Source organism: Thunnus maccoyii, chromosome 11 (genome assembly GCF_910596095.1).
Source record: "Thunnus maccoyii chromosome 11, fThuMac1.1, whole genome shotgun sequence".
NCBI lineage: Eukaryota > Metazoa > Chordata > Actinopteri > Scombriformes > Scombridae > Thunnus > Thunnus maccoyii.
The window spans coordinates 15,182,114-15,197,979 of NC_056543.1; the positions used below are offsets into that span (position 1 = coordinate 15,182,114).

At 40.0% G+C, this 15,866-nt stretch overlaps 1 protein-coding gene and 1 long non-coding RNA gene across 2 annotated transcripts in view; one reads left to right on the forward strand and one right to left on the reverse strand.

Annotated features, from left to right (window-relative positions):
- abca12 (ATP-binding cassette, sub-family A (ABC1), member 12) overlaps nt 1–15,866 on the reverse strand; it is a 69,587-nt gene that overhangs the window by 15,209 nt on the left and 38,512 nt on the right. The window contains exons 41-57 of the mRNA XM_042425714.1: nt 15,457–15,571; nt 14,734–15,063; nt 13,903–13,972; nt 13,665–13,799; nt 11,888–12,049; nt 11,474–11,657; nt 10,715–10,933; nt 9,709–9,905; nt 8,469–8,626; nt 7,041–7,274; nt 6,668–6,812; nt 6,053–6,299; nt 3,887–3,976; nt 2,812–2,899; nt 2,535–2,662; nt 2,205–2,292; nt 1,777–1,885 (exon numbers count right to left, since the gene is read on the reverse strand). Coding sequence (XP_042281648.1) covers nt 1,777–1,885; nt 2,205–2,292; nt 2,535–2,662; nt 2,812–2,899; nt 3,887–3,976; nt 6,053–6,299; nt 6,668–6,812; nt 7,041–7,274; nt 8,469–8,626; nt 9,709–9,905; nt 10,715–10,933; nt 11,474–11,657; nt 11,888–12,049; nt 13,665–13,799; nt 13,903–13,972; nt 14,734–15,063; nt 15,457–15,571 — 2,699 coding nt within the window. The remainder of the gene's footprint in view (nt 1–1,776; nt 1,886–2,204; nt 2,293–2,534; nt 2,663–2,811; nt 2,900–3,886; nt 3,977–6,052; nt 6,300–6,667; nt 6,813–7,040; nt 7,275–8,468; nt 8,627–9,708; nt 9,906–10,714; nt 10,934–11,473; nt 11,658–11,887; nt 12,050–13,664; nt 13,800–13,902; nt 13,973–14,733; nt 15,064–15,456; nt 15,572–15,866) is intronic.
- Nucleotides 11,992–14,277, forward strand: LOC121906702. The gene is made up of 2 exons (XR_006098714.1): nt 11,992–12,080; nt 13,652–14,277. It is a non-coding gene; the product is annotated as an uncharacterized LOC121906702 (long non-coding RNA).

Genomic DNA, 15,866 nt, shown 5'->3' on the forward strand with positions numbered 1-15,866 from the left:
CAAGAGAAGACAGTTTTTTTCTACTTTATTAAGGGTTGCTTTAGTTTTTTGTTTGTGTGTTTGTTTCAATGTTGGCCTGGAGACGGGTGTCTGACCAATGTCATCAGTGACATGTGCACACGCTGGGGTTGAAAAGAAACCAGAATTACTAATGAGAAGATCAACATGTGTGAATTTGTTTCTGGGCCTTAAATTGCGCAAATCATAAAAGTAATGGGTGAAAAATGTTCCTTTTTCCAAGAAGGAATCCCTCCAGTTAGCGAAGATTGCTTAATTAGCTGTTAGCTTCAGCGATCTGGTCAGACTTGGCAGCTGTGCAAAATGATGGCTTTGGATGGAAAATGCATCATGTTGTTACCCTTATAATTTCTGTGAGAAAAAAAAAATCAGTAAGTGTGTGAGTTTCTTTTCATAACCCTGTGTGGCTGATAAATAATACTAATTAAATCCTGTACTGACATTGTTTCTTATGAGCGAAGCTTTGTCTTTATACACCAAAGTCCAGTGTCTAATAGAAACAGACGGATTTTCATAATGTTACAAATATAATACCCAGCATGACTGTGTCTTTGCTCTTAACTTGTGCAGCACTCAAAGAGCAAGAATTTCATGCAATGCATGCATGCAACATGCAGCATGCAACTTTTTTGTTTTTTATGCTTAAATTACGTGGGGGGGCCTATGTGTGTTTTCCACCCTACTTGCTGCGCATGTATCCTTGACTGTTTGCAAATGGGAAACCTGTCAATTAAACAGTTGAGCAACTGTGTCTTTTCCCTGCAGAACAGAGCTGACAGACTTTCAATAGTAGGTGGAGGTGATCTGAATCTTAGGTGGACAGGAGTATGAGAGCACATCTGTGGCAGTGGGCACTTATGGTGAGAAATCCTTAGTGGCGATGAAAAAACAGTTTGATGCAGACCTCTAAAGGATTCCAACCAAGAGTTGGTATCGTCAGACACAGTGTGAGCATTAGGGCATCACGTATGACAGATAAACTATCACCTTGAAAAGTAATCTCCCTCTATCTCCACCTCTGACACCCCCAGACACTGCTGTGAGTTAGCAGGTAACAAATGATCGCACTCTACCCTCGAGCACTTTTATATGCATGTGTGCGTGTATGTGCTCCCGTGCATGTGCTGTATGATTTTATGAGCATTTCTGCATGTGTATTCGTGTGTGTGTTTGAATGTTTGTGTACTCATGCCCGCAGGCAGATGTTCAGGGTGATACTCCGAGCTGAAACAGTGCTGAAAACGTGGTTTAGCCTTTTTCTCTTCAACATAGCCCCCTCGCTCATAGCAGTGCTCATCAGCATTCACCATGCATAGTGATGTGAGTCTAAGGACACACAGCACCCCCTGCCTTTAATCCAGTGCAATGAACCATAGGTAAACACACTGTCTTCAATTTTCTTTACATTTAGTAAACAAAATGCACTCTGTGTGAGAAATCAGGAGCACCTTCCTAATACTGGTGTTCATCCCTTTTGCACAATCCCAATCATGTCTTGTGTCAAACCTTTTCCTTATCTTATCTTTTAAAATCAGGGAGTGCTGTGTCTGTAGAAGGACTGTTTCTCCATAAAATAATATGTGGAGGGTTTTTTTTCTAAAATCACTAAAATATAGCAAAATAAAAAATAAAGAAAACGGTTATTTGATTCTACAGAACGTGTCTTTTTGGTTCCTTGAAACTGAAATCTCAGACTGTCCTTCCCTTGTCACTGAAACTTCTACTTTTCTTTTTTGCACCAGCTACTCTACAGCTTACCGTATTTGCGTGGGTCCTTGTCTGCTGGAAGATTGGAGCGTAGGATGAAGTTGTTGAGGCTGTTTAAGTATGCTGGCATTGTGTGGTGGCCCTCGGGGTTGAACCAGACCTACACCCGTGCAAGCACAAACACGGACACACACAGCTCAGGGTATATAAATCTACTACATCTCTACAATATAATTCTTTTCCAACATTTTGAACCTCAGGCTTTAATGACACAATGAATGCAGACGTCATCATATGAGATATTTCCACAATAAAACAGTGCCACAATCTTTGCAGTAAACCATATTTATTATGACACTGAGGGTGTAAGAATGCAGCTCCATCGGTGAGAATGTCATGTTTTAGCTTTCAATCACTCCTCAGTACAAAAATTAAAGTGATAAAGAGACAGGCAGCAGGAAGGCAGGAGAGACAGTTACCTTAGATAGTGTACGGTTTTTGGGCACCGCTGTAAGGTCCATTTGGAGATCCGGAGGGAGCTGCATACCAAACTCAAATCCACCATACCTAAAAAAAAACAAGTGATACACCGTGTTTATGCTTGTGTGTTTTTCTTTTAATCAACCTACAGATGAGAGGCATTTTGGGTGCAAGCATGAGACCCTAGATTTATGTATTTATATATGACTGACATGATTGACAAGTTATTAAAGGTCAATGTGCATCCAGTTGAGCAAACCATCAATGGAACGTGGGCTAAATTCTCAACATGGCTTCATTAGGTTGATGTAAACACCGGCTGCATTCACCTGTTCCTTATGAAGTCATTCGCCGTGGCCACCAGGTAGTTCTCCACATTGAAACCACTCAGGTTGTAAACAGTCTGAGAGGAGGGGATCTTCTTATGGGGCGGCTGAAAGTTGTGCTCATCACAAATCTGCATTATATGGAACAGACAAACATATCACACGTGCTCATGAATGTGAGCGCAGAAAAACACGTACTGTACATGAGAACATGAAAATTCACTCACTCATACACACACATACACACACACACAAAGTCTTCTTGGTGACCCAGTCTCACCTGTTCCTGACGGGTACATTTACAGGCAGTAAATGCTTTGGAGCTTTTCCCGCTGGAACTCCATTTGTTTGTGCTTCTTGAGCAGACCCTTGAAAAGAAAAACATTCACAAAGTGAAATAGTGGCTCAGTGAAATGATGGGAGTCTGCAGTGCGTGATAATGCCACAAGACTATCCCTAGACACACCCCACAACACATCTTAAAACTGAGTTGATATGATGGCCTGAATAAAGGGCAAAATCTGCAACCATTCATACAGTGCTGTAGCTCCGAGCTTACATGAATTTATAAGATCAGGTCCTGAATATTTCTCTGATATCAGTTCAGAACAGTTCTCAGTTCTCTGTAATATCATATTGTGAGAAATTTGTGCTTGTGTGGGTCGATGTTCAACTCCCCCACATGTTGCTGTCTGCCAAGTGCTTACAGAGACAATTTGTGCAGATTGAAAAGATTGTAGCAATACATGTCATTGCACACTCGCACACTTAAATGCATTACCTTAGACATAAGTTAGTTAACAACAATGGCTCATGGAGGGAAATCAAGGGACCATATATATATTTTGGTTTATATAATGTAACCTATCATGAGCAGAGCATGCAGTTTCTTTTGCACCACATGAACTCTCACTCTCTTTTTGGGGCAGGGAGTTTTAACATGCCTCTGAGGTCTGGTTCATGAGTGCCAACATTGATTTCAGTGCCTATAAGGGGAAAATCTCCCCCGTAAACATTAGGTGTTTATGGAATACAAATGATGCTCTAACATTGCAAGAGTCCTGCTGCAGGCTTTCAGCCACATGCGTTGAGCTAAGCAGCAGGAAAATAGAGAGGAAGGATGTGAGAGACCAGAGAAAGAGAACAGCAGGAATTGGAAAGAGGCAGACTAGTAAAATGAAACAAGGTGAGGGAGGAGGCGTGTAAAGAATGACAATGGGAGAAATATGAAAATACTGTGTGTGCGGAAAAGAATGGAATACATATAGGCACTGAGCCTGGGCGCCCAGAGTATCACTGACAAATTTATCATTTTCAAAAAACAATAAGTTGGTATTTGAGGTGTGATTACGTACTGGTTACTGGACTTGTCGAGGCAGTTGTTATCGATCCCCGGGAATGACATCATGGTGTCCGTCAGCCGGCTGGAGTTTGGATTCTTGTCACTGTGAAGAAAGAAAACAAGAAGTCTGCCTTACTGCCTTTACTCAAAGGAAAGAAAACACAGAAATTGGATGACTTACAGCATAATTACCGTAATAACAAACAGATTTTTTTTCAGTTATTACAAATGTTTTTAAATCAATCTTGGCATTTGTGGCTTTGTGAATAATTAGAATTCAAGGTTGGCCTTTATCACGGTTGTCTCAGTAGACAGGACGGATTAAGAGTAATTTATTGACTAACAACATTGGGAATAAAATAACCACAGGGAGCCTTATCAGTGATTCTAATAAAACATCCTTACTGTGAGGAGCTGGACTGATTATACTCCAATTTATTTATTTATTTATTTATTTGACATTTTAGGTGGATTTCTTTCATTCAAACCTTGTCCTGCCTTTAAACACACACAAACACTGAAAATCAAACATTAAACAGACGCTACATTTGATCAATTCATACAGACAAGTGAGAAAACAAGTATCTGAGAAGATTCATAAAAAAGTGATACTCTAGTGTTGCGATCAATAGTTACAATACAAGAGGACTGAAACATATTTGACTCTCAGCTACTCACAGTGCTCTCAGCACCGCCCGCCCCCAACCCTAACACTGCTCTAAAAATAAATAAATATCATTTTCCAAACTCTTTTCTATATCAAGCTAAAGAGGAGCGGGGAGAGCGCCCACACGGTCTTTGATATAGATTGGCACCTCAGCATTTTCTCCCTTGCTACATACTCCCTTGATCAAACAACAGCACTCCTCAAGAATGAAGACATCTCGCAATCTCCTGACACTCTTAATCTCACTCACTTTGATCTCGTATCTCAGCCGTCTTCATCACAATCATCTCTTCCCCTCACATTCTCCCTCGCCCCCATCTCCTTAAGGTCCGTCTGCCCTTCAACAAACTACAGCTTCACATTCATTTAATAACAAGTACGACATGTCATCCCCCACATATGATGTGGGAACCTCCTGGGCCAATCAAGCAATGAGATGCATGAAAGATTCATCTAAATCAGACGTGTTGCACTTAGCACTTTCATGGTTTCAATTTGGGGACTACTCATTGGTCCAACAACCCATTATTCTGAAACCCCTATAGTTCGAAAAATGCCAAATTGGACCAAAAGCCCATAGTCCGATGGCCGTTATCCTGAAAACAAAAGCCCACTACTCCAAAGTCCTGTTGCTGTGAAAATACACACTCTGGAGATGGAGTTCAGTGACTCCTGTCCTTACTACTTTCCAGACTCCATTAACATATTGCTCACTTTAACAGATAACGTATAAATCATAACATAAATCATAATGTATGACTTTGTCTGACTCCTAAAGAAAGACTTTTCATTTTGTCTGATATTTAATTTTAACAGCTCTTCTGTGAACTAAGTTAAACTAAAGTAAGATATGAAATGTTACTGTTTCATTCTGACATTCGAAACACCACTAGTCAGCACATCCATGCACTTTTTGTAACATGTGATTTCATTAAATCAGAGTACTGCTTTGTGAAACATGACGGCGAATTCATCCGAAGAACTAAGTGAATTGTAAAAATATGTTTGATAAGTTAATTTACGTTTTAAATGATTGACGACGAGGCAAATAAAGTTCAACTTTAATGGAGCCGAGCTTATTGGTAAATATCTACTCCTTCTAAAAGAAAATTTATGATTTCTTACGACTCATAAATAGACAATAACTAATTCGACAAACATTTAACATAAGTAGGTATTAATTTTAGCTCCATGTAAAGTGAATAAATTTGATGTTTCCCAGATAATGCTCATCTGCCTTAACGACGTAGTTCACACATTTTTATAACTGCTGATTTATTGAATCGGAGTTCCACTGAGTGAAACATGATGCCGAATTGAATTGAAATGCCACCTGGGTCTCAGTGACATTGATCTCACCTTGCCATATGAACAAATAAACGAGCAAAACTGTAGAGTTCAATCAAACTGCTCCAAACATGCTCGGTGTAAAAGCACCCTGATTAACCCTGTTTACCTCTGTGTACTCCCTTCCCTCCGCTCCCTTGTATTACATTTGCCAAGAAGACTGACCTGAAGAAAGAGTAGCTTGGTCCGATGTTGTAGAGTGCAGGGCTGAGCTCCAACTCAGGATAGTCCCGCAGGTTGTTCTTGATGGAACCCAGGCCCATCGCAAACACAACGAACAGAACAGGAAGCAGGATCTGGGAGATCAGGCCCTTCCAGTCTCTACGGCTGTGGTGGAACCTCTTGATCAGTATGGCTGTCATCTGCTGCCAGGCCAGGGTCATGCCGCGCACCGTGGACGAACCTGTGAGCTCTAGAATACATGAAAAGTGTCACAGCATTGAGTCAGTTTCCAACTAATTCACTTACTTCCTTACTCTCCTACTTTCCTGTCTGCTTTTTCTCTCTAAGGCGCTCTGAGCTAAAGGTTAATCGGCACATTGTATCACAAAAGATGGCAGCGCAATCCATCAAAATAGGTGTTCCAATTGGCAAAGTTGTAAAGTTGGCTCAGTAAGTATTGCAGATTAAATTTGAAAATTGAAAATCTAAAATAATGAACCAGGGCAAAAAAAAATTAAAAATAATGGATGTGATGTGTGCAGGTGACAGAGCAAAAGACGAAAGGAAAGAGGGGAAACAACAAAACAAGGAACGTGAGTTAAAAGTGATTAGACGTACTGATCTGGTCACCGAAGCTGGAGATGCTCCCATTGGGGTCGGTAGGGAAGCTGTCGATGGATGCAGTGTCAGACACTGTTTCTGAGATTGACAGAGGTCCATCCTCATCCCCAGCTCCTGTGTTTCCTGTCAAGTGGAGGAACACCTGCAGAGACAAAAACAAAACATTAACATCTGCGTATGTCAGACAGCGTACCGGTATAATTGCATGGCTTGTGATTATGCTTATATATATAAATATGAGCAAGTACAGCTCCTCTGTTTTACACAGTGAATTTAATGCACCTCAGCAGTTGTCTCAGCAGTTTTTGTTTTCTCCACTATGACTGCTCTGTAACCCAGAGTTTTTGTGTGTGGGTGTGTGTGAGCATACCTCCTCTAGGGTGGTATCAGAGATGCCATAGCCCCCGAGCTGGAGGGAATCCAGGTTGGCGTCAAGCGCAGTCATGAGGGAGCGGTATGAGGAGGCGTTGGATGAGGTGAACGGGGGCAGTGAATAGACCAAGTCGCCCCCCTGGGCCTCCTTGAGTCGCGCCTCAGGTACATGGGCTTGGACAAAGGACTTCAGTTCAGCATTGTCAAGTGGCTCAGATTCTAGGTTCTGCACCTGAGATAGAAACAGAGAAATAAAAGATGACTCATTTTACTTTCAAGATTACAAGATTACTTTCTTAGACAGGCTTGTTGGCACTGAAGACAACTAATAAATTGCTGCCAGTGGCTTAAAATTATTTTTTTAATCTCTCTTTTTTGTGTCTGTGATCTTTATCCCCTGCTGGTATATAGACTCTGGTAATATGTTAGTTCACTAGGATTATCCACCCACTTTTGGAAGCAAGACCCTTGGTTATAAAATGTTGTTGCTGTTTTTCATTAATGCATTGTCTAAATAAGGTACTAAGTCATGTGACTGAATTATTAAGGATGAGAGAAACTTAGGAAACTGGCAACACATTTTGATTGACACAGCTAAGGGTTTCTACCTTGAGATTCTTCAAATAACTGAGCACTAACATAATAGAAAGCTCATGATAAAGCTTGAAACATATCTGACAATTTTACACATTTAACTCATTAAGGATATTGTAGTTTTACACTTACAATCTTAACAATTTCTAATCAAGAAAACAAAAACGCTAACAGGCAGGATAAAAATATAATAACTTGCTATATTAGGAAAGCAGCTGAACATCCAGTATGCTGTAAAAAGTACAAACCAGTTTGCAGCAGTCAGCCGAGCGTCATTATTTTTCAGTTTTTCAATATATCTGATACCAATCACACTGTTATATATTGTGTGCAAAGCTAGTGTCCAGTGCGGAGGAGATAAGGATTCATTTACTCATGAACGGGGCAGCTCTTCCATAATAATCTTACCACCATAAACATTTATAATTTATGCTGGCTGAGCATTTTCCAAGATGCATCATTGTTAGAGGGAAAGCCTGGGTAAACAGCATCACAGATATGCTGTTACTTTGTCACTCTTAAGATAACGAATGTGGCCTTGAATCATTGAGCATGCACTTATGCTAAAATGCTAACATGGAACAAATGACTGCTGGAGATACATGGACGCTTTTTGCGTCTACATTCTCATTTAGTGACGACAGCAGCCTGGTCGTCCACAAACATGATTCATTTCTTGTATGGATATGAAGAAAAATCTCTTACAGTAAAAAGGAATAAAGATTTTAACAATAATTTTGTGTGGTGGTAAAAACAGTCAATAACATAGTCTGACTGCTGTTAAAGCGCTTTAGTAAAACATGGTGACTGGGTGACCCTCGAGTATAAATACCTTCTTGGTGAGAGTGAGTTTGTAGCCTTGACCCAGCTTGTCTTTCAGGTAGAAGGGGGATCCACAGCATTTTAATCCTCCTTTCTCCAAGAAGGCTATGCGGTCGCTCAGAACTTCAGCTTCATCCAGGTGGTGGGTGGACATGATGATAGTGCGTTCTGAAAGGACATACAAAAATGTACATTATTTATGCATTGATATACTATTAGTGTATGTATTATTATACTATTCAATAAGCCATAACTATAACTCAAATTGAAGCTAAAGGGATTTGTGTGAATATTAAAGTATCTATCACCCCTAAATCCTTTGATTTGATGTCAGTGAATCATACTCGGTAAGCTTATGTTTACCAGCAAAGCTAGTCTGTGGTGCTTTGTAGTAGTTTCAGAGCTTTGAGAATGTTGAAAGAACAACATGGGAGGAATATTTAGATGTACTATGGCAAAATTATTCTAGGTTTTCATTATTTTCCTTTCCTTGGGAGTACATTTAGGCATACAGATTCTCAACAACACACATGCAAACAAACAACCAAAAAAAACAAGACATCACAAAGACAAAGTCACACACAAGTGGCAGGCACATACAAATCAGAGAAACAGGCGCTCAAGCAGCGAGCGGTGCAGAAAGTTTATCTTGAAATAGATTCCCCCCGGCACCAGACTCTCACATTCTATACATCTGAGACACAGCCAATTACACCGGATATTTTCCACATCTACAATTGTATGACGTTTAGCAATCACCTCGCCATTACTCCAGCTGTGGCTATTCTGTGAGAGCATAAAGAAAAAATACCTCTGGATTTATTTTAGATTAATTATATACTGAAAAGTCGGAAGCCCTACAGGGTCAGCTCTAAGCTCACTTCTCTTTCCTGCTTTTTTTCCTTTGTTCCCTCTTAGGAAGTAGTAAAGGGAATGCATTTTAAGAAGAAAAACATGAAATAGATGTGTTTTTTGATGTATATGTGTTAGACTGATAATAAGAAAAGAAAAACACTGTAACACTGAATTGATTATAATGTTAAAATCTGAAAGGATGTTTCATACATACATGTACACGACTTCTTGTCGTTATTAATAGTGGTAGCAGTAGTGGTAACAATAGTGCTAATATAAGTAGTACTAGCTGTAGCTTGGGGTTCAATGGAAAGTTTGTGACCTCAAATTAACAGGAATGCTTTTTAAGTATTGCTGTACGTTGTGTACTGTGGGTGTGTGTGTGCGAGACTCACGTTTTTTATGCTGGATAACAATGTCCCAGATGTTGCGCCTGGAGCAGGGATCGACTCCTGTGGTGGGTTCATCCAGAACCACCATGCGGGAGCCCCCTATGAAGGCGATGGAGATTGACAGCTTGCGCTTCATGCCACCCGACAGGGTGCCCACCCGCTTGTGCCTGTGAGGATACATGTCTGTCTCCTCTAGGATCCTGGTTGGGGGGGATCGATGAAAAGCATTTAACATGGAGCTCATGCTAAACATACTTTTTCTATGCATTACAACCCGGCTTCTGAGTAATATTTCCATCAGTTCCATCAGTTACCCGGCAGGGGTTTCTTAAGTGGTACAGTTTCTTGCCTTTAGGTACATGTTCATTATTGCTTCTCTTGTCACGCAGAAACCCTCCAGAAATAGTTTCATGATGCAACCGGGGGTTCAACCCATAACTTAATGATGCCACAGAATAACGATTTTTCTCATACTTTCTCCCCTAAGCTTGAAACAGGGAAAAAGATGTTCCTAAAAATTATCATATAGCAGTAGCACAGTAGCATTCTCAGACTGCACTTAGTGGTCTTAAAAGTATCTTATGTATTTCACAGCTCTGAAGATTTGGGGGGTGGAGGGGTGAGGGGGAGTTCAGGAATAACAGGTCTAACAATTATTTTGTCCGAACCACAGATTAAAATCCTTGCATCAAAGCAAGTGTAGCCATAAAATCTGTTTGACTACAACCATATCTTAACTTGACTTGAACTTTTTTAATTTCCCCTGTGTAACCACTGATGTCACTAGTGTTGAGTACTGGCTGCTGTTCACTGTTCAACTCTCATAACCCCTACCCATATTTCTTTTTTATTGAAGGAACATGCCATCGACTGAGCTAAGTATATCATTTCATTATGTCTTTAAAAAAAAAGGTTGTCAAACATATCAAATGGCATCATGAAGAACCCCTGACATCATCGTCAAGACAGGGTGCATTATGCTGTCTGCACTGGATGATTGGTCACTTACGTTCGGACTTGCTCATGCAGTTCCCTGTTTGACCAGTGCGGGGCCTTGATCAAGCCATACAGCAGCAGGTGCTCTTTGGTGGTCATGTGGTCAAAGAGGACATCATATTGCATGCAGACACCCAGCTCCTTGCGAACGTCGTCAATGTTAGTCTGCATGTCTCTGCCGTACACCTCGATAGTGCCGGATGACGGGGCGAAGAGGCCAGTCAGGAGAGACCTAGGCACAGAGCAAAATCATTTATCAGGTAAGTAAAAATACTGGGTTGATAGATACATAAATGTACATAAATAAATAGTGACTAAAAGTTTTTTAGTGACTATTATTTTTTATTTTTGATACTTTTGATCACCAGCACATTCCTCTTAAATGATTATTTGTGGTCCGGGGAATATTATATGACATAACCTCTTGGTTTTGGTTGATTTTCAACATTGTTAAATCTTATTCTGCTGCTGTACTCATTGCACGTTGCTCTGGATAAGAGCATCAGAGAAATGAGTCACATATAAAATGTAAATGTAAGTGCTCCAGTTGATGAAGACTCGTCAGGCTAATCTCTAACATGGTGCATTTGCTGTGCCAGATTTGGACAATACAATCTCCCTGTCAGCAGCAGATCCTTGAGATGATTAAAGGGAGGCACAAATCAAATTTAAAACACACAGCATACAGTATATGAATGGTCAAAATGCATTTGTATGCATCCTAGAACATGCTGATACAGTGAAAAAGGATAGCGTTTGTGCTAAAACATACATGGTGGTGGTCTTGCCAGCTCCATTGTGACCAAGCAGTGAGGTGACATGGCCCTCGTAGAAGGAAACTTTAAGGTTTTCAATGGCTACTCGGTCGCCATAGATCTTAGTGAGACCGTGGAGGGCAACGCCTTCTGGGAGCTCTGAGAAATCCTCACCTGCCTGGCAGGAAAGAGTGTTCTTGCCTGAGAGAAACATGGAAACAAAGGCAACCAGTAAATCAAACTAACAGGGGACTGGAATTAAATGAAAAGGAAGAAATATAAATGTGGTTAGGTGCTGGGGTTAGAAAAAAAATGACAGACCATGAAAGGAAAGATATTGTGTTCTTGCTTCAAAACACAACACCGGAGGAGAAGCACTGCTTATTGTTATCTGCTGATGGGTAGTACAATGTTGTTTTTTTTTTCTGTACCTTTTCCTTTGTCGCCAGGGAAGACAGGCTGGTTTTTATGCATGATGTTGGTGAAGAGGCGTCCTTTGCCTCCCTTACTCCGTGACTTAAAGCAGCAGCACAGGTCCATCCAAAAGGAGGCTTTGAAGGGGAAGTACCACGGTGCTGGGATGCCATATTTTCCTGATGGACAAAAAAGAACCAAAGATCTCACGTGAGTCTTATTTATTTATTGGGACCATGTACAGCTTTAAAAATAACTGTTACCATTTGATGTATTGTACCAGAGTTATCTTATAGCTAATTTTCAGCTGCAGTCCCTTCAGCAGTCACAATTTAAAAAAAACATACAGCAGAACAATAACAAACAGTACAAAGCAAAAAACACACAGGACACATAATACAAAATACAAGCTACATGCTCATGACACTATTTCGAGACAAGTTTAGCAAGCAATGCATAAATTGCTATATTTGCTTCATCTAGGGGTAACAGTGTACACTTATTGCAGGCACTACGGGTATTGCACTCTGCTTACTGCAGTAACTGAAGCAATGATTTCAGCAATGCTGATATTTTATGCTAATGCTAATATTTCCATTTAAGGATCAGTTCATATTTAAGCCTATCTTCATACAATACTCGCATGCCCATATGTGCATTTAAAGGGTTGCTGTAATTGCTCCTCTTGTCCATACTGGCTGCAAAAAGATTCCATCTTCAGGCAATTTCAATGTAAGTGATGGGGAACAAAGTTCAGTCTGTTCTGTGCAAATGCTCTGTATAGATACCAACTTGATTTGTCTAAGTCCACTAAAGCCTTGAAGGGGAACTCTGCCGATTTTACACATCAAAGAATGTACTTTGAAGTACTACTGCATGTGAAAGATGTTGTATAAAGCCCTTTGTAGCTCCAGAGCTGTACAACAAATTGCCACAAGTTGGGGTTGGAACTGAAGACTATAAGTTTAAAAATGAAAAAAATCTGGGGGTGCTACATTAACTGCTAGTAGTATAACACACCTGAATCTGTACAGTCGAATGAATCCAGTCAATTGCATTGTGGGTAATGTAGTCAATGTGTTAAAATTTGCATTGGCTGAACTTTAGAATGCATTTTTGCACAAGAAAGGACTGTGGAATTTGCCTCTGCTTAACTGAAATTGCTTTAAGAAGGGATCTCTTTGTGGCCAGTATGGACAGAATAAACAGTTACATTATTACAATTATGAACAATAAACTCCTGTCAAAGAACACTGAGTACATTGTTAGACTAATAATATTTGACAAAGTAGAGGTAATCTTTACAAACCCTGCCAGATGTCGTAAAATGGTCACAGAACACAACCTGACTAGCTTGATGAATGAGGTCTATTCTGCTCTTAACACATTCATCTGTACAGCAGATTTGAGTCAACAAAAAACACATTTTGCCTCTGCAAGTGCTAAGAAGGGCTACTAACCCACAGCCAATAAAGCACAAATCAACACACCATCAGGACTAGCTGGATGGAAATCAAGAAAAGCAAATCTGTTCACCTTGACCATGTTTTGAAAGTAGGCTGAGCCTGATCTCCCTTTTCTGCTCAAAGCACAGAATAATGGGGATGTGTGTTCTGATTTGGCCATTAGAGCTGTAGGACAACTTTGCCCAACAAAATGGCTCAACCCAAGAAATAGAAGTGCCTTTATATATATCTTGACATATTATTGTTATCAGGACTTTTGGACACCTAGACTTTGAATCAATGTGCTTTAGTTTTGTAAGTCTTTTTGATTTTCAGTGCTACGGTTTACCTGGGAAGACCATACGGATGTAACCCCCGACGATGAAGTAGAGCATGGAGTCGATGAGCATCAGCCAGCAAAGCCAACCAAACGAGGCTGTGTCTCCAGCCATGGGCGAGGTGTATGAGTTGCTCCACTGAATTCCTGAAGAAGTCAACAGAGGAAATGTTTTATTTTGCCTCCCATTTACTCAATTGTCTTTTATGTCAAAGAGATCTTCTTTTATGCTAGTCAGACACTCTAGTACCTTCTCCTTGGGACTCGTAGCGAGAGATATATTGACTGGCGTAACTGAAACAGGTCGGGGAAAATAAACTCTGCGGGAAAAAGAGAATCAAATTGGACAGGATACCAAAACAGAAGCAATAACAAAAAAAAGAAATACAAACAAATAAACAGTAGCCTCTTTTTTCCGCCATGCCTTTTTGTAATTTCTGTAATTTGACCACTCTATGGTATGAAGTGATATACTTCAAAAGCCTTTCCTGACATGATATGAATCATTTCGATCAAAGTAAGGCTTTAGATGAGTGGGATGAAGTTATGTTAAATAAAAAATGAATTGTCTGACCTCAAATTAATGATCATTAGATGTCAAGCACAATAAATTGTTGTAAATTCAGTAAATGTACGGAATTTATGTCAGCATAAGAAGGTAGTAGAACTGCAAACAGAAAGTCATGCAAACTGTCTGTTTACCTCCACTACATCCCTATTACTTATTCATGTGAAAATGGAAAATAATAATACAACCTTATAGTAGAAAACAAAGGCAAAGGCTGCTGTTTATTCAGACATTTTCATAAAGGAACTGGAATCTTTTGAGGCTGCGCTAATATATTTTGAATCATAATGTCAGTAAAAAGTTGTTTTCTAAGATGAATAGAGTAAATAACATTTTGAAGTAAAATGAAACGACATTATATCTCCTACTTCATTCCTCATCTAATTCAGCTCCAAGCATCTTCTCGAGCAAATTATATTATTTGCTGTTTTAAGTTATTACACATATCATAGTACACACAAGCTAGTTTGATATACATGACTAATGATAAAAAGAGGTTCAGAGGTGTCTCACCAGGCCGCTCTTCTGAGCGAAGGTGAGATTGGTCTCCAGGGCCATGACCACGATGAAGGGGAAAAAGCAGAGGATGTAAAGGAGGCTGCCACTGAGGCCGGCGATGTAGGTCTTGTCAAAGAAGGAGCTGACCAGGTAACTGAAGGCCAGGACGCTCAAGCTGTAGTCACAGAGGTACAAGAAAAGGAGGAAGCCATCGCTGTGTGAGAGGATGCCGCCGTACTTCAGCACCAGTGTGAGGATGAAGACGGTTAACACCAGGTAAATGGCACACTCCAGGAACCAGGCGAAGAAGTGACTGAGTGGGTTGACTCCCATCATCTTCATGTACTTTGGGACGAGAGAGAATAAAAATAAATGAAAAAAAAAAAAATACTGAAATGTCAATTAAAAACAAAGGCAGTTTCTGTGCTTTCATGCCACTGGTGTTGAAATGTTTAGAGTAACAAAGATTTGAAAGTAAAAACAACAAAACCTGGAAGTAAGTGGGAAGGAAAAGTCATTTTAACACTTGTGGTTGTGTTCAAAAGTCAGTCAAAACACTGTCAACTGTTCAGAAGTAATTTTGTATTTGTCACTCAGCCATAAAAACAACCAAAAACAGAATGTGAGTGTCTCTATTTTTGGAAAGACAAAAAAAAAAGGAATGGGCACTATCTCCTGAAGTCTGTGTTTAATGCGAAAGTACATGTATATTTATATGCATATATAAATAAAAATTACCTCATGCAGCCTCAGCTCTCTCTCGTGAACCAGTTTCTTCACAAAATCAGCCACGAACAGAACCCAGGCAATCATCAGCATGAGTGGGAAGACAAAAGAGATGGCCTCCAGGTACCTGGGGAATACAGAGATGTCAACCGTCAATCAAATGTTTAGAAAACCTAACATCCAATCACTGTCAACAACAGCAGATGAACAGGCCTATAATTCAGTTACTGGCATGACAAGGACACAGAGTTGCAGAGCAGAAGAGCAATATTCAAGAGGGAGATTTTTGACAGCCATGTTCTGATCCTTGTATTATTTACGCAAAATAAATGGCTCTATATATATTTTCTTTGCCCTTATAATATCTGGAGCCTGATACAAAGGTGTGTGCTGTTTTTCATACTACACAACCGTATTTCACG